Raw genomic sequence first — 18,988 nt, forward strand, 5'->3', positions numbered from 1 at the left:
GGCCGAGGAGCCCCGGGAGCAATTTTACAGCCTGGCTGTTACTCCGGGGCCGTCGGTGATCCTATATGCATTACCTTTGATCACATGCTGTGCTGTCAGATTTTGCTCTGATGCAAGTCATCACGCCTGTGTGACTGTAACATGGCCCCAATTAAAGTCAGTTACACACTTTTTATTTCAAGGTACTTGGGAAATGTTCCCTGGAACGCTGTAAATCAAATGTTAATGACTATTAAAAAAAATATTAGTCCTATATCAAACCTCTGGGTAAACCCCTTATGGTTCGTAATCTAATTTCAGTAAACGGATCAAGAGGAACATGGGTTTCGAGACCAAGCTGGAAAGCACTCTGGCATTCAGAGGTCTTTCCATGGCTTGTCCTGCAGATGTCCAGCTGCCCTCCCAGTGCACTTCCCAGATCTGCCCTGCCAAGAGAAGGGGCACCTAAGACTCGAGTTCTTGACATTTCTGCTGGGTAGGGTAATGAGTTCTCTCTTTTCCTGTTTCGTTTTTTCCATCCTTGGTGGTGCTGGTGGGTGTGCGGACCCACGGGCTCGTCCTTGCTCAGTCCCAGCTCTGCACCAGACGTTGGAAATGAGGTGGTGATTTCACTGTTTTATTGTTAGTGCTGAGAGAGAGGGAGATAAAACTGATGCCTCATTTATTTACATTAAAATAAGGATTAGACTGGGACCCAGCTGCAGGAACAGAGAACTCAGCCACGATGCCAAATGCGCACGTATTTCTGCCATACAGTTTGTACATAAAATTGGAACAATCAAGGGAAATATCTTTTATCCTTGTTTTCATTTTTATTTTAAAGCTAGACGATGTGAACTCTACAATTTACAGCACCATGAAGCGAGCAATCCTTTCCAGCATATTACACAATGTGACAGGTTTATTACACAGCCCTTCCCGTTGTGAAGAAAGAGCTTTGCTCCCATAAAGAAGATGGGCTTGCTTGTGCTGAGAGTTTGGGGTTTGTTCTGTGGGTTTATGGCACATTTGAAGCCTTGAGACCATCTTGCTTGTCCAAATAACAAGAGCATTGTTTTGGCCCCAATTTAGGAAAGTAATTAGTGTCTGTTCTCACTCATTGGAATTAAAGCAGAAGGATCAATATAATGATTGTGTATTTTATGCAGTGGAAAAACACTTATTAGAGTGGCTGGTTTTGTGCTGTGTTATTACCCCTCTCTTTTGTGTCATATTTTGATGGATTCACCTTAATTTCAGTTGTAATCTTCTTGGGTCAGGAACATTATCTCTATTGACTGTAATGTGCATTGGCCTAATGACAGTATATTAAAAAATAAAAATTAATTTAACTCTGTGTACTGTAGAGCAATCTAAAGGTGAGAAAGGGGACATGGGGAGCCACCATGTGACATGGGGTTCTCACGGAATATTTGTAATCAGCTGGAGGGGGAGCAAATGTCTTGCTCCTTTGGAGTCTTGGTTTGCACAGTGTCCAGAGCTGAGCCTTGTTTGACACCAGAGCTGTTGGACAGATCCTTGCTGGGGTTTGCACTGGAGCAGATGGAAACTTTCTGCAAGCGTAATAGAGCAGCAACCTCATCCACACATGTACAGAGTACTTCATCAAGCACTGCTAGCATTGGGGGGACAATTTCCCCTGTCTGTGGCTTGTTTCTAGGTGGTCGGCCCCTTTCCAGTTAGTTCTGGAGTCAGAGGCTTCTGCTTAGTCATGAGAGGAAGAACAAATGACTGGAAATGCTGAGGTCCTGGAAGGAGCCTGGAAAATGGTTGGAAAGATGATGTGTGGGCGTGTCTGTGTGACTCCTGCGAGGGAGGCAGCGTGGGTTCTTCACACCTCTGTCTTCACAGGGCATTGGATTGCCCAGGAAGAGATGTGTATTGAGCAGTGTACTGAGCTCCCCATGGAGCTGTCTGCTATTTGGTGTGAATCTGTTCTTCAGTTTTGGTAGTAGAGGTGGGTCACCTTTTTCAGTGGTGAGGAGAGGAAGGATGGTCTCAAAGTAACCACATGTAGAGCTGCCTGTGTGGATGGCTGTGCTTTTCTTATCCTGTTGGATGCATTTTTTTCTAAAATTGGAAGCTTTCTTGCATTTCCAAAAACCTAATAATTTAAAGCATCTACTTCAAATGAGATACACAAAAGCAGCCCAGGGTAGTGCTGGATGAGTGTTTTGCATCTCCAGCAGACAAAAATCATGGTATGGTCTGAATTCGTGCTAAGTCCTCTGCCAAAACTCAAGAGTGTATTTGAGGGCTCAGCACCCTCTCTGCAGAGACAGTAACAACATGACAGTAGTAATTATACACATTAAAAAAGCATCCCTTTCTTTCTGCAGGCAGTTGTGCAAAAGTCTTGGGCAGGCTGGAGAGATCGAGCCAGAATCAGAAGGGATCCTGACGGAGTATGGTGTGGATTTCTCTGACTTTTCCCCCGAAGTCCTGGAATGTCTTCCCCAGAACCTGCCCTGGGTTATCTCACCAGGAGAGCTGGCCAAAAGAAGAGATTTAAGGTAACAACAAAAAGCATGGTCTGAACTCCTTGGGTTGGTGCTGGGTTGTGCTGTTTTGTTTTGCTTTCATCACATTTTGTAAAGGGACTGACTATATTACATGTACCATGTTATACCTTGCTTTTGCTAGAAAGCATAGAAAGAAAGTACTTTTGAAAGTACTGGACAAACCAAGAAGATCAGTTATTTGGAGAAATATTTTGTGAGGCAGAGGGGCATTTTCTCAGAAGAACTGCTGAAAATTGAAAATTTGGTGTTCAGTGCCTAATCTGAAAGCTTTGTGATTTTGTCTGGAAGGTTTTATGCATTTTAGTGGTAGCTTTATAGTAGAGATTTTCTGAATGTCTGGCAGATCAATGACTTAGGACATTGTTACTCTGAGACTTAAGATAGATAAAGACTGTCCAGCTATCTCACATTAGCCATCCACATTAGCCTCACATCCCTTCAATGTAGTGATGTTCCCAACCAGCTTTTAGGAACTCCACGGCCTGGTGAGTGCAGACATCGATATTGCTGGACTACCCAAGACTAGTGGATTTGCTACACTTCTAAGTGCCAGATTTTAGAGACGTCCTTACTAGAAAAGATTTAAAGACCAAAGAAAAGTGATTTTTCTAGAACTTCACTTTGCAATAAAGGATGATGCAGGCATACAGTAAGTACATTATTAAGGAGACACAGTGTGTTCTGTTTCCAGCCTTGCTTATGCTGCAGCATCCTGAGTCAGCTGGCAGATTCACTGTTGTCTTTTGTAATGCTGAGGTGAAGCAGCCATAGGAGGCTGATTCCTCTGGACACTGCACTGGTACAAGCACCTCTATATGTGCAGCAAGCTCCTCTTCCTCTTCATTTATCTGTGTTACTGGCATGGACATTAGCAATTTGAGCAGACAAGCTGATAAACTGCAGCCATTTTTATTTCAAGGCTGAAAATATATTTGTATCTGTACCTGTACTCCAGGTGTTATTTTGGTTCTAGTTCTGCTCTGGAGCCTGCAGCCTCCGTACTGTTTCAGCTTTCTGGATTTCCACTGCCATACAGTGGAATAATTCGGGAGAGAATCACACTCCTGACTGACTGATGCTAACGCTCAGATACCAGATGTGGACTGCAAGCTTCAGGTAGCATTAAAAAAAAAAAGTAGATACTGAATGCTGCCGTTCAGATGTCACTTGAAAGTGCTCTTTTTTATGTTCTTGACTACAGTTCAGTAGCCTTCTCTGTTTCTTCTGACCGAGTTCTTTTAAGCAAATAAAGGGCTTGACTTGTCTCCAGTCAGTTTTGGAAACAAATTCCAAGTGTATTTCTTGCTTTTATTGCTGAATTATTACACTGGGACTTATCAAGGTGATAACAGTTTTGTGGTTAAGCTATTTAAATCCCTCTCTGCCCCTTCCTGACCATAGTGCACACTACAAAGTAGATTTCCTTTTGATCCTCTCAAATATAAACATTTAACAGTCAAAATTTTTAAGACAATTATTTGAGCTTAATTTGCTAATCCTTTTAATGTCAACTGCCACCCTGCTGACTAACCAGTGGTCTAAGCACATATGGAAATAACTTGATACTTCTAGTTATGGAAAATGAAATACAGGTGATTCTTCCTTGTCATTTCCTCACAGAAAGAGGTTTGTCTACTGAGAAAAACGATGACTTTTGTTAGTAAACGCAGTCTGAATTGTAGGGAGGTGGTGTCAGGTAGTTGGAGACATGGCTGGCATCTCTGATGGGTGAGACCAGAAGACCTTGAGACTATTTTTTACAAGTCCCAAGATAGCTTGGCCATAACTTGTTATTAGGGGTCAGCTTTCATATTGTCAGCAGCAAGTGCGCCGTGGTCTGCAGTGTCCTCCAGAGTGCACACTGCCCAGGATGGCATCCAGAGGAGCACACCTGAACCTGGGTGTCAGTTCTGGGTGCGCATCTGAGTTATGCCTTGTTTTCCAGGGGATCTCTCACCCCTGCCTCTGTGAGTGCCCATCTTTGCTGAATTTCGTGCATGGTGATCTGTCAGACTTCCCAGATTACTGTACAGTAGTCTGAGAGTATGGTATAAATCAGCTACAGTGAAGTAAAAACTCATCTTTTCTCCTAAAACAGCCACGTTAACACTTGTAAATAGCTCATCCTAATTCAGTTTACACATTGCTTGCTTGACTAGAGTAAACACATGTTAGAGTTTAGCTTAAAGTACTTTCACCTCTAGTAAATCCTCTGCAGTTCTGTAACACAGGGCTGTAAATTTTCTAATGTCATGTATAAAAGTTGTGGGATTTGGAACTGAGGCCCAAAAAATGTCTTGTATTTTTGTGTGTTTTGTCTTTCTGAGGTAACTTTTCCTTGTTTCCTTTCATCTTGGGAAATGCCCCTTTCCTTCTCAAAAGGCAATTTGTGTGTTCTTCTGACCAGTGTCCGAGGTGTGGTCTGGGAGTCAGGGCATGGAGAGAGGGGCTCTGCACCAGAGGTGTTTGTGAGTGTGGTTATAGATGAAGGTGAGACAATGTGTCTCACCAAGCTGCTAAGGCTGGGCAAGAGGGAAAGACATTTTATCCATGCCATCTTGTAAATATGTTCTTGATCTTCCTGCAAGTCTTTCAGTTTTACAGGAAGCCTGTTCTTGCCGTGCATATTCTATTTGAATAGCAAATGTGATCTCACCTACACAGCCTGTGTAGAATTGCTTCCAAGAGATCTTTTTTTTTTCCCTCATTTCTTCAGTAATAGCTCACAAAGAAAGGTTTACATAACATTTCGATATTACTTAGGGCAGAAAAGATTCAAACCTTGTGGATGGCTTTGAAATTATTTAGCTGGCTTGACACTCTGCTCTGCCACTTTTGCACAGTTTTGCCACGCACGTCTGTTTCTCACCTGCATGGGTTTATTTGTAAAATTAGACAAGTATTTCACAGGCATTCCCAGCTTACTTGTGTCTGAGGAGCACACAAAACTTCTAACGAAAAGCAATAGGCAAGTATTAGGTGTTGGCGTTGCATCCTGCAGTTGCATTTTGAAGGGAGCATGAAGGTTCATGGAGTATCAGAGCGTGTGTTTGAGGAAACCTCTCTTCCTGAGACTTTAAATGTGATAATACAGATAGGACTGGAGTGCTCATTTTATTATTCAGGTTGACTGGAATTGGTATTTGTTTCATTAGAAGTTTGAGAAGTGTTTGGTTTCTGCTTTTAGGGAAACATTGGAGGATTAATGTCATAGAGACAAATGTTGATGGGTGCAAAGTTTCAACCGCTTTCCGGTCTTTTCCAGTATTACAACATGTAATTTTCATTTCCGTGTTTGCTTTGGGACAGAGTGTAGCCCCTGAAAAAAAGAGGGGTGAGGGCAAAGAAGGAGATACAAATTTCAAAGGTGGGTGCAGGAGCTGGGGGCAGAGGGAGGAGGAGGCCATTTGAAGAGGTCTAGCCAGGAATCTAAGAAACCCAAAAGCTATTTCTAAGACTCATTCCAAATGTTTCTAATTTCATTCATATCTTTTTGTTTCCTTTACTGCTTAACTGGGACAAGAAAGTAAAGCCAGGAAAGTCCAATCATAGTGGGAAGCAAAAACCTAAATATTGGAGAGAGAAAAAAGGCTGTTCTTTGCAAAGCAATTCTGCCTTTTGCTTGTCTCCCATTGTTGGTGTTACTGTGGAAAATGTATAACATCACTTTTTTGGAAAGTGTTAGAACCTGTTCAAGTAGAGATGGTTTATATAGTCTAACATGGAAGAACTAGAGGATATCTATTTCTTTACCATTTGCCTAATAATAAGTGAGCCTGTTGACCTCCGCTGGACTATTACAAATGTGAAACTTGGCACTCAAAATTGCTTGCTCTAAATTTTCCAGTTGCTTTCTCTTTTTCCATTTGATGTCATCCTGCCAACTAGTGATTTTATTATTATAAACAGGACATTGTATTCACTTTTAAGAAGAAATATGAAGCTGAAGGTAAAATTACAAACTGCAGTTTCTCAGCTGGCAAAATACAAAACAATGAGCTAAAAATACTGAGCAGAGAAAGGGTGTTGTGGCAGGGAACTCTGAAATATCTACAAGATGGATGTGTTCTGAGGAGCAGAAACTGACGGACTTCAGCTGAGCAGGGCTAAACTCTGAAGAATCATCAGATTGTTCAGCTTGGAAGGCAGCTCTAGAGATCATCTTTTCCAACCCCATTGTTCAAAGGAGGGTTAGCTTTAGCAGGCTGCTTAGGGCTGTGCCCATTTGGGGTTTGGATAGCTCCAAAGATGAAGATTCCACAACCCCTCTGAAGGACATGTTCTGGGGTTCAGAAAAACGTGTGGTTTTTCCTTCAGATAGGTTCTCCTGTGTTTTGTGCCCATTGTCTCTTGTCCTGTTGGATACCTCTGGAAATTGTCTTACTGACTTTACTCCCTATATCAGGTGTATTTTCACATTGAAAAGATCTCTGTGCCTGAGCCTTCTCAAAGCTGAACAGTCCCTGCTCTCTCAGCCTCTCCTTGTGTATTTGATGCTTTGATTCCTTAATCATCATCAAGGCGCTTCAGCAAACTTGCAGCACTGTGTTGATGTCTCCCTGGTACTGGGGAGCCCAGAACTGGACACAGCACTCCAGTTGTGGTCTCAGCAGTGCCAAGCAGAGGGGAAGGGCTGAAGGAATGCATCCTTTGGCCTTCTGGCAATGCTCCTCCTAGTGCAGCCCAGGAGGCTCTTGGCCGCCTTTGCTACAGTGACATATTGTCGGTTCATGTTGAACTTGTCCATCACAACATCTTTTTCTGCCCAGCTGCTTTCCAGCTGGTTCTTCCCCAGTCTGTACTGGTGCATGGGGTTATTCCTCCCTCTGTGCAGGACTCTGTTTTCCCTTTTGAGGTTCATGAGATTCCCATCAGACCGTTTCCCTGCCGAGGTCCCTCTGAATGATGGTGTGAACGCCTGTTCCTGCCACGCGGCTGAAAGGGCAGGAGATGAGGGGCCAGCCAGGATCCACTGCATTGGCAGGAGACAATTAATGCTCACTAGCTTCCCTTGCAGGGCAGAGTTACTGAACTTTGCTCTTGCAGGCAAATGAATGCAATGAAGCTTTCAGTTAAAATCTGCATATTGGTATTTCAGCACAGGACCTCGCTTGCAACTGATCCAAGTTGTTGAAAGCCAGATTTGTAATTCTAGCTGCCCCTTCCCAAGTGTGGCATCCTTCCTTTGGCTGATAAGGGAAGAAGAGCAGAGATGCTCTACTATGTCCCTGTGCCCACTGGGGAGGGAAGCTCTGCAGCCCTCTTGGTACCTGCACTGCAGCTCTACTTTCCATTTATTTCTTTCTCAAGAGGTGCTACAGCTGGTAACAGGGATTGCCACTGTGTATAGTAAGGGTTTGATAGCATGTTATTTGGTGTAGATGCCTGAGGGGATTATTGGCTGATAAAATTAGATGTGATGGTAAAAATGGCAGCCTTGAGCTGTGCATGGGGTGTTGGAGAAAAGCAGTCAGCCTCTGAAACAGATGTCTGTCCAAGGCAGGTGGACAACTTTAGTTAGGAATGAGTGCAGGGCAGATAAAACATCATTAAACAGCTTGTTTCCTGGAGATTTTCCACTACAAAAAGCTAGTGTTAAGTAGAGCAAGTCTTACTCAGCTATAATAGGATATGTAAAAATGCTCTGGTTTCTGATTGAAACTGAGAAATTACTTGTTTAGCAAATGTATAAGCAACATTGCTGCAGAACTGACTGTTATCTTGAGGTGGAGTGGAGACACAAAAAAGGCCAGATTGTGATCTCTGCTCTCTCATTAATCTGTTCTGTGACTGATTAAATGTTCTCCACAGAGAGATACATCGGATTAGATAGATAGGTGAGCATACAAGGATTACTCAGTGGTGTCTAAGCATATCAGATCCTCTGTAACAGGATTGATTGCAGAACCTGCTGATGCTGACTGCCTGCTCTGGGTATTTCTGCTCTCCAGGCAGTCTGGGTGACTGTACCACTCTTGGACTGATGAGGAGAGCTCATGTTGGCTCCTTTCTCTGCCATTAGCTGAGTAAGTAAAACTCTTGAGTAGATATGCTAAAGGTGCTGTTGTCAGTGATGTGATTCAGCTCCTTGCTTCTGGTTGGCTTCTTTTGGTCCTCCTCTCTGTTTTCTTAATATTTTCTACTACAGTATAGCTACAGCAATATTGTAGCATTTTGAACAACATGATGCATGGTCTGTGCTCTCAGATGCTGTTATCAGTGCCTGGTGCACACAGACACTGAGCAACTTCACTTTTTTCCTTATAGGAAGGTGCATGTGATCACTGGAAGTGCAGCTTCAAGCAGAATTTGTGGTGTGTGGTTAGATAGGATTTTTGCTTTCTGATCTTGTAGGCCATCACACCTAACCTTATTTTGTTAGAAATCTGTTTAGATGGGGAAAACAATAGTAACTTTTGCACCTAGATTGTTATACATACAGTCTTGTTTTTGCCTGGATACTTATTTTATGGAGGGAATAACAGAAATAGAGGAGGATAAAATCTTAGGTAAGTGTGGCAGTGTCTCTGTTTCTTACTGGATTCCACTGGATCACAAGGTGGGGTTTTGATGAGCAGAGGAAAATGCCATATCCTCTCACGTTTATATATGTTAAGTGGGTCAGTTCAGGTGTGCCAAGCACTGCCTCTTTACTTGATATCACAGTGCTTCACTAGTGCCCTGCTCTCACTAGAGGTCAGATAGTACAGGGTGGACAAGAGAGGAAGTACCCGAGTATCTGTCTCTGGTGCTGTAGCTGAAGAAACCCAGAACTACTCTAGTGGGTGAGGTGGTGTATCCCTGCTGTGGTATTTCAGAGTTGATCACTAGGACAAGCTGGTCATTACAAGGAACAATATTTTCCTTGTGGTTCCACTCTACTGGAGTGATCTGAAGCATGCTGTCCATCTGTCTCACTTTTTGTGTGATCGGATCTTTGTTACCAGGTTATTCTCAGATCACTCCATAAAAAAAAAAAACAACCAACCCATAAACCATAATATAGGTGGCCCAAATGCAAGTGTATGAGGCAGAGCTGTCCTGGAGATAATCACAGCATGGATTAGAAGTGGGACAGTCTGGAAAAGGCTAGCAAAAATATTCTGGGAGATAAGGGATTGATTTACAAGGAAGGATTAACTGTTCAATGTGTATCTGCCAACACTAGAAACTAGAAGTTTGTGAAAGATATAGTAGTTGATAGTTAAAAATATGTGGGCCAAAGTGAAAAAATGAGAATCATTTATGATGGCGGGAAGATAAAAAAGGGTGTTATGAGGACAAGTAAGGTAAACCAAAGAGGAAGCCTTTCCTGTCTAACCCAAAATAGACTAGACTGATGAAGAAAAGGCTGGAAACTCCATCACTAAAGATGCTTGATACCATACAGGAGAAAGTCCTTGCAAATGTATTGTCATGAGCAGCCTGGCTCTGACCTATGGGGACTGGATGACCTAATGTCTCTTCCATTTCTAGCCCTGTGCATCTATGATTAAAGTAGTTTATATAATGCAAGTGCATTTTCAATTACACTTTGCTTTCTTGCGTGGGATAGTGGTGGTGCAGTGAACTCATTATATTTGTGGCACAATCACAGCATGACATGTAGGAAATACTGCTGGTACTTGGCCTCCCAGAGACTCTGATCTCGTTTATAAATGTATGTTGGCTTTCCAAGCCATATAGGTATAAGACTGCAGTGCTCTTTTTTTCTCTCTTCCCCCTTACTTGGAGGCCATAAATATAGAGGAAAGAATAGAAGGATAAATAGAAGGAATAATTGATTCTGGTTCAGCAATCCAATGAGCAGTCCCTGGTGAAAATGTAAAAGTTTATTGTTGTAGATGTGTAATACACCAGGAGTCATTGTCAGCTGCTCTCTTGGACTGAGGTCTGTTTTCTGAACCAGGACAGGACATTAGCTAAAACATAAACACAGAGAAATTAAAGAGTAGTGCTGGTTTGAAGTCGGGCTTTCAATGCGTTTTTTGCCCTGCTGGATTTTTTGGGGGTTTATAATCCTCAATGTTTGGGGGGATTAGTTTTTGCTTCCAATTATTTTTTAATTTTAGTTCATTTTGAAATTTATGCACCATGCCAAAAGAGTTTTGTGATGTGTCAAGTATCTTTGTCAGTCTGTTACAGGGCATCCAGAATGCCATCAGAGATTTGTCAGGGTACTTCTCTTGCAGGCATATTTTTAAAATATATTCCTTTTAAGAGGCTGTCTTGGAAGCAGCCACTCTTGGGTTTTAACTAAAATCTGCCAACATCAAGTGTGACAAATGTGGTAGACACTACAAGTAATAAATGTCTTTAGGAGTGAGATGTTGAAGTCTCAAATGCTCAGGCACTGATTGGTCTCTGAAATTTCTCTTGGAGAAAGGGTACTTCATCCTGATTTGAGTGATGAATATTGGCAGAATTGGTCCTGTGCTCATTGGCACTTTGTAACAAATCTGCTCCGACGCTGGGGCCGAGCTGGGTTTACTTGTGATTGAAGAACGAGATTGATTTCTGTGGTTGCCATAACAATTGGATTGTTGTGTGAAAAAATGTTAGTAGCATTCACTGGAGTCAGTTGACAGCTCTAGGATGCCTGTTCCCAAATTAAAACAACTGTTTCCAGCTCTTGAGAAATGGTGTCGGCTTCGCTTTTGCAAGATGGTGCTCAGCAGGGTCTTAGAAATGACCTGAAGAGCTTAAAGATTCTAAAAGTGCCTCTGCTATGCTTAATTTTAAAATGCCAGCTTTGAGCTGGAGTCAATAAGGGTGAACCAGGATGCTGAGCTTTCACTCCCACCAGGCTATTGTATGTATTCACAAAGTGGAGAGAACAGGACAATCTAAGGAGCCCCTAGGAGAATGTAAATGTACTGCAAGTGTCTAGACATGCAGTCACTCGTACTGTAAACGTCTTAACACTGACATACTCAAGTGGAAAGAAGGTTTGCGCTGCTGAAACTTTAATAAACAATGGTCATTCCTGTCTCACCTCCAGCTGAAGCAGTCTGGACTTTGGAAGTGGGCTGATGCTTCTGCAAAAGATTCAGCTTGGTGCTTCAGGAGCCTTTGGATAACTGGAGGGATTGTGGGCCATGGCAGCTGAGCCTGGGGCGGGGCAGGTGTCAATGTGTAGCCACTGAGCTGGTTGAGTCTTGGATGATGGAATTCACAGACAGCAGGTTTCAGCCATCTTCAGGCTTCTGGTGTGTTCTTTGTTCTCTTTTGCAGTTGTTTTGGATGTGTTGGTCTTTGTAAATGTCTAATGAACAACACAGGAGATTGCTTTGATCTGAAAGTTTTCTGTGGGATGGGAGTAGGAATGGAGACGTAAATAAGCTAATTAAGTTCAAGTCCCTTAATTCTATCAGCTTCCTGAGACAGGGAAGTGGAGAGGGAGGTGCTGATCTCTTTCCCCTGGTGACAGGACGTGTGAATGGTTCAAAGCTGCACCAGGGGAAGTTTAGACTGGATATTAGGAAGCCTTTCTTTACCAAGAAGGTGGTGAAAAACTTAGAGAGGTGGTCAATGCCACAACCCTGTAAGTGTTTAAGAGGCATTTGGACAAAGCCTTTAACTACAACATGCTTTAATTTGGTCAGCCCTAAATTGGTCAGGCAGTTGGACCAAATGATTGTTGTTGGTCCCTTCCAACTGTAATAGTTCTATTCTATTCCACTTCATTCACTTCCCTTCCATTTCCTTCTATTCCAGCCCCTGTGTCTGGGTTTATTGTTGGAAGACTTCCAGTGATTCCCTGCTTTGTACCTTCCTTAGTTGCTTTGATTTTCTTGCAAAGAGTCTCTTTTTCTATCGTGAAACTTGGCAGTCTAAACTCTGCCCACAGCCTCATTCCTGAGCAGTCCAAGTTCAGACAAATGCCAGAGCTGGGGCTTCAGCCCGAGTGACTTGAGATGGTGGTGGCTGCTGCCAGGACCAGGAGTGGTGATCAGTATCACATCGGAGCATGGACATGGTTTGGCTGCCAGCTGACTTCTGCTTGTGCTGCCTGGGGTGAAATTCCTCCATCCTGTGCTTTGCCTGGTTCCTGAACAGCTGGGTCATACTTTGCTTCTTTAGGCCTCTGTCTGCTGTGAAAGGTTACACCAGCTGGTAAGGACAATGTCTTGCTTCATGAAGGGTTTTCTGATGCTCTAGTGGGTACATGCAGTTCTCTGGACTGGTATTTCATGTTGTTGGCATTTATTAGTGGTGAAAATCTGGTCTCCATGTCTCCGCTGGTGAGTTGACTCGTCTATGTGCTGCTGCTTGGGAAGATCATTGAGTTATACAGGAAGATCTGTAGGGTGCTGCTTTGTCTGCTGTGTAGAAAAATGGCACTTTTCTCCAAGCAGCAAGAAAATTGCACTATTAACATCCAAGCTTTGCCCAGCTTGGGTGGTCATGCCAGAAACCTTGCCTCTAATACAGCCTGAGCCCATGGCTTACCATTGCCATGCTTTGTCCTGATGCAGATATCTTCTCTCTTGAGCAAAGAGTGAGTCCTGACCACTGGAATTTGTAGTCTCCTGATGTCGTAGGTGTTCATATTTTATAGTTAAACTAAGTGATATGTTTAATTCTGAACAGTTTAACTGGCAAAAATGAATATATTGTACCAATCTTTGAGGCACCAAAGATTGCAGTGCCGTGTTTTCTCTGCTGATTCTTGTGAATACCTCAGCAGAGATGTATCCACAGATGTATGTATTTGCACAAAGTAAAACAAACTGCTGTTGCAGTCCTGTGATCTGTGAACATTTTAATTACCATGACAGTAATTCCAGCTCGCCAACAAACTACTTACCTTACCTCTACTGCTGCACTAGCCATTTATTTTAGGTCCCGTTAAAGGTAAAAAGACTAACTGCTCTGCAGACATGCTTGTCTGCTTTAATTAGTCTTCCTGAAGCTGTGCAAAGAGCACTGCACTTAATTAGCTTTCCTTAAATTAGGATTGATATACCAGCCTGTATAGGTTGACACTGTCATTACTGTCTAATAAACTAAGTGCTCTATTCTGTAATTTTTTTTTCCCCCAGGTGGTTGACTTGTAAGATGCTGGACTGAGCCAGCTTTAGCAGGGCCCTTGTCACTGCCTAGGGGCCAGAGGTGGTTTGGGTGCTGCTGGGGCTGGAAGGGTCTGGGCAGTCTGGGGGGCTCCTGCTTTCCTGCCTCTTGCTTGCAGGTCCACCACGGTCAGTTGTGAGTAGTTCCCCTGATCCTCCCAAAGGCTTGCAGGCATTGCCTTGCTGAGGTGCTTGAAACCTCTGAAACAAGGAGAAGGGAGGAAAGATTTTGTTCTTCCATTGGCAGAAACTCCATGCCGGAGCAAGTTCACCTCTGCAAACCTGCACTGGACATCTGTTTTACATGAAGATGGTCATGTAAAAAGAGGAAGTTTCCACACTGAAATCATTCAGGGTTTTTTTGACTGGTGCTGGGGGATTCTTAAAGGAACATATTTATCTCCAGTCCTTTCCAGCCTGAAGACCAGAAAATCTCTTGTGTGTTTCTATCTCTTAAACCATTTTCTTTTAACCAAATTGTGTGTATATTGGAACAAGTGGACTTAGATCATCTCATTACTTTTACAAAGTATGTTTTGACAATTTGAAATGAATAAACCAGATTTTTATTAGGTGTGATGACCTAATGAGAGATGCTTCCTTTGAGGCCCTGAAAGAAGGGAGAGAGGGGGATGATCAAGCTCCTCAACCCACAGGGTCACCTTGGTGGCCCTGCAGAAGCCGGAGACACTGCCAGTTTGTATATACCTGTAGTCAGTCAGTGCAAATGTGTGTGCATGTAGCTGTGGATTTTAAGTAACATCTTCCTCAGCAGGTGCATGAATCATTCTGTCCCTTGTGGTTTAATGCAACAACTTGCTGCAGGCCGTTCTTGTTACTGGTTACAGTCAGAAATGTGCTCTGATCTCTCTGAGATCCCTCGTGCCACAGCCTTTGGGGTATTGCACAGCCAGCATGGTCAGGGCAGGAATTTGAACAGCTCCTTCCTCTTCACAGGGCACACTTGCCACATGCCTGAGAGCAGGGTTGTTTCTTCACCCAGATGGTTTTTGTCAGCTGCCTCCAGGCAGAGGTGTGTGCAGGGGTGGCTGCTGTAGGTGCCAAGGGAGAGGACAATTTGCAGAGCAGCAGGCAGGCTATGCTGCCCGCATCCAGCCTTTCCTACCCTTGCTTCCACTGCATTGCCTGGTTCTCCAGAATGAGAGACTGCTCTCTGCAGCATCCTGGAGATAAAAGTGATACCACTGGGCCTGGAGAAAAAGCAGGAGGAGATAGCTGAGGACATGAGACTGTGCCCTGGAGGAGCACGTGTGCATGGTGCTGCCCTCAGGCTCAGAGCTGTAGTCCCATCATTCCATGGATCCCACATGCCAGCCCTTGCTCCTGTGGCCATCTGAAACTTCTTCAGTGATAAAAACTGAAAACCAGAAATATAATTAATCACACTTAATAATGTTGTCACTGGTGAGCCAAATTCACTCAGAAAATTTCATCGAGGTGTAGCCCTGTGCACCAGGATTATTTTACTGCTGTGGATTTGGAGCTCTGCTTCGAGGCTGGCTTCTCTATCCCATTGACTACCTGGCCATCAGCTCCGCAACACTTCTGCAGTATCCTTATGCCAAGGAGCATCATATCTTCTTTTACTTGCTCAGTGACTTTCTTACCTCACCTTGCAGTCTGTGCCCAGAATAAACTGCCTGTGACAAGCTGCAAGTCCAAGTCCTTTGAGTGGTTCTAAAGGAGAAACAGGTCTGAGCCTGGTGGTTGAACAGAAATGCTAAATCAGAATTTGGACTTCACTTTCACTTTGCAGCTGTGATTTTATGGATCTTAGAGGGCTGAGAGCTGTGTCTGTGCTGGGAGGCAGCTCAGAGCCAGCCAGCACATCCCCAAGGGCAGCAGGCTGAGCACAAAGGGAGGCTGGGGCTGCCCCACCAGACTTACAGGTTTGGGCTCTCTGAACTGGGACCACCACTGGCCTCTGCAGTAGACTTGACTGGCCACATACATCTCAGCCAAACAGCCCATTAGTTGCTACCATTGTATAAATGTGGTAAAAAATTTGGCCCCCCTGTTTTTCTGCTCACTTCTATTTAGGGCAGGGTGCACATATGCACTTTGTTGAAACTGCTAATTTTCTAACTGCCTGGAGCTACAATTCACAATGGGTGGCAGATGCTTGTGGTAGCAGGCCCTGAACATCTGGGATAAGCTTTGTATTCCCCTGACACAGGAACCTACGTTCTCTTTGAAGCAGCTCTTCACTTTTTTCTTGCTCACTTGCTAGATAAAGCAAACCACTCATGTCCATTCAGTTGACTCTTTTAAATGAAATAACATGAAGATTTACTGGATGTGGCTGGGGATGGCACTTTATTACATTATTGGAACCTGGTGTAGATTCATGCAGGCTGTGTGTCCTCATACTGTTTGTAGTATAGGAGTGTCTATCTGCACATACACAGCTCCCTGAAGAGAGTTGCACGGTGCCTTGGAGTGCTGGTATCCTGAAATTTCATCCTTAGGGGGAATTTTAAGGAATATATATTTACGGAAGTAAGGTTGTTTGCAAACCTTTAAAAATTGGTTGATTTTTAGTGCTGGCACCAACAGATCAAAGTCCCGGTGTAGTTGAAAGATTTGATATCTTCCAGTGTCACAGTCTCTTAATATGTTTATATGCATGCAAAGGATCAGAAACTAATGTGCATCTGGGGATTAAGGCAGCTTTGCTAGCCAATCTGAAAGGCAGCATATTCCAAAAGATTTTCAAAGTCTCAGAAAACAGTGAAGTGCTTTACTGATTTTTTAATGTATTTGAGAATCTCCATTTAGTGTGCCTGGTGGAATTACATAAATAGGTGCTGCCAGCTGTCTGACACCAGCAGATACCACCCAGAGCATTTCAGTACAGAAGTGGTAGGTCTGCAAAGCTGGGGACACTGCTCTCGCTGAGACAGCACCCGTACAAAAAGACTAAGACTTTCTAATTCCATGTACACTTGCTCCTTTAAGAATTCATTGTAATTTTCTCCTCCCACCTCTCCTGCCCCAGGAGTAATACCAGTGGTTATGCTGTAAGAAAAATTGTATGTGTTTGCATTATACATCTCTAGAAGGGAGTTGCCATCATGATATGAGCCTTTCTGTGGCAAAGGGAAAAGAAGAAAAGCAGTGGTCTCATCTCTTTGTGGCAGCCTCAGCTTATACCATTGTGCTTGGGAATCTTTTAACTCAGACGGGGCTGAACTTAAACTAAAAGTTAAGATAAAACAAAAATAAGCCAGCAAACCCGTTCCTGTACTGACCTCGTTGCTCTTCAGCTCTGGTCCCACATTCCTCTCAGTGCTTGGGAGAACTCTGCTGTAGTCCAGAGGTCTGGGAAAGAAGTTGAGATGAACTTCTGGGATGAAGGGAGGCCCTGAAGCAGGAGTTTAGGAAGTTTTATTTGCTGAATGTTTCAGGTTTTGTTTCTCACTGGTGCCAGGCTCTGCTCTATTAAACGTGGTAGTTCTTGAGTCAGAGGCTTTATTTGTCCCATCTGTGTGGCCCTAGACCATATCTGTGGTCCAGCTTGGTGTGTTCCCGGTGTTCCTGCCACCCACTGCTACAGGACATACAAATGTGAGCCTTCCAGGTGCCACCTGGTACAGCGCATGCAAAAGGGTGTTCAGCTTTTCCTGAGCACCAAGTAGATTTGTAAGATCTAATGAGCTGATTTGGAGCTCGCCCTTTCTATAACTGTTACATTTTTTCCTACTGAACCTGTTTTCCCCTTTAGTCTGTAATTGGCAGTGTAGCTTTTATAAATTCCTGCATCTCTCCAGTGTCTTTACTGGGACCAAAACTCTCACTCAGTTTTTTCGGCTTGAACATGTTTCAGTGCCTCTGCTCTGTGCTAGCTGTGCTCATGGAGTGTCAGATGGTGTGACATCTACTCTTTGGCATGGGCATCAGGGTTATTTGTGTTCCATTTAGCTTTGCAATTAGGAACAATCTATTTTTACTCTAGCCGCAAGGCATCTAGACTTTTTCCTGCTTGTTTCTTTGGAGTGAACTTGATGGGCTAAACAGTTTAGTTTTTGTGAGGGAATATCTGTAATGAAATGAAAGCTACTAACACTAAGCAGTTAGACCAAAAAGAAAAATGAAAAAAAAAAATCCAAGGAGATTCACTTGTCTAAACCGTTTCTTTAAAAATAGATTAGATTTAGAATTCAGATTGGATTGGAAGATGTTTCAGCAGAGTCTTCTGAAAACATGGTTGTTGTTGTCTGGATGTCTCTGATGGGCTGTGTGTTTTGATACCTTCTTCATGACTGGGAGATAAATTTTACTTTTCTTTTTTTCTTTGGATAGGAAAGAATGCATTTTCACCATCGACCCATCAACTGCCAGAGATCTTGATGATGCTTTGTCCTGTAAACAACTCCCGGACGGTATGAGATATATTTTACAAAATACTTCTAGTGTTTGTATTCAGCTGTTGACACAAATCTGTAATTAGTCCTGAACTATTCTTTGCCAAATATAAGTAGAGTAATAAACCAGTTCTTCTCCCGTTGTTTTAATTGCTTGTTTTTAGAAATCTTGGAGGAGACGTCTTCAAGCTGCACTCAGTCTTGGTGTTAGAAAATGCAGAGCCACAGTGTTTTGCATAATCAGAGCTGTAATTTGATTTGAGCAGATCTCAGCTGTCTCCTGTCATTATGGGAGTTACAGCTGAAAAGCTAATACACCGCTCCTGCAGGCTGAAGTCAAGGGGAACTTTGACCTTGTGTACGCAGTCCATGGGTAAAGGAATCCAGTTTTTTGAAGGTCACTGGCTGAATTGTTTCTTGGTGTTTATGGGATGCTGGGAATTGTCAGATGAGCACAGTGTGCCTTATAAGTTGTGTTTTTCTTCTCATTGCCTTTCGAGCTTTCTCTTCTGCCTTATTTGTACTTTTACTATGCCGTAAGCCAACAGAACAGAAAGTAAAGCTCCAGAAGCCAAATCTTGATGATTATGACCAAAGGAACTTCTCTCTTGTAAGCTTTCTTTGCCATCCAAGCTTGGCTCATTCAGTTTGATAAGATCCAGTAACAGGCTTGGTTAGAAATATTGCACGATTAGATTGGCCTATCCACCCCTAATATTGAAGATAAAGGGGTTTGGTTGGTTTTTTTTTTCGTTGTGGGTTTAGTTTTTCTTGCTCTTGCTTATCATCACAATATGATGATATCCAGGACATAATTTCCATTTTTTTAAGATGATTTCATACTATGCAATGTGGCCAATGAATTGTAATGTCATTTAGACCTAAGTACAGAGTACTATAACAGTGCTGTAGAACAGGTAAAAAACAGTAGTGAAAGACAATTTGAAGCCAATAAATTTAATTGTACTGTACAATAACAGTTTTGAGGCAAGATTAAGGAAAAATTACC

General features: G+C 43.1%; 1 protein-coding gene across 6 annotated transcripts in view; it reads left to right on the forward strand.

Annotated features, from left to right (window-relative positions):
* DIS3L2 (DIS3 like 3'-5' exoribonuclease 2) overlaps positions 1-18,988 on the forward strand; it is a 185,880-nt gene that overhangs the window by 78,403 nt on the left and 88,489 nt on the right. For all 6 annotated transcript variants that reach the window (XM_040074580.2, XM_040074578.2, XM_040074579.1 and 3 more), the window contains exons 10-11: positions 2,340-2,513; positions 17,918-17,997. In XM_040074580.2, coding sequence (XP_039930514.1) covers positions 2,340-2,513; positions 17,918-17,997 — 254 coding nt within the window. The remainder of the gene's footprint in view (positions 1-2,339; positions 2,514-17,917; positions 17,998-18,988) is intronic.

This window comes from Hirundo rustica, chromosome 10 (assembly GCF_015227805.2).
Source record: "Hirundo rustica isolate bHirRus1 chromosome 10, bHirRus1.pri.v3, whole genome shotgun sequence".
NCBI classification, from domain to species: domain Eukaryota; kingdom Metazoa; phylum Chordata; class Aves; order Passeriformes; family Hirundinidae; genus Hirundo; species Hirundo rustica.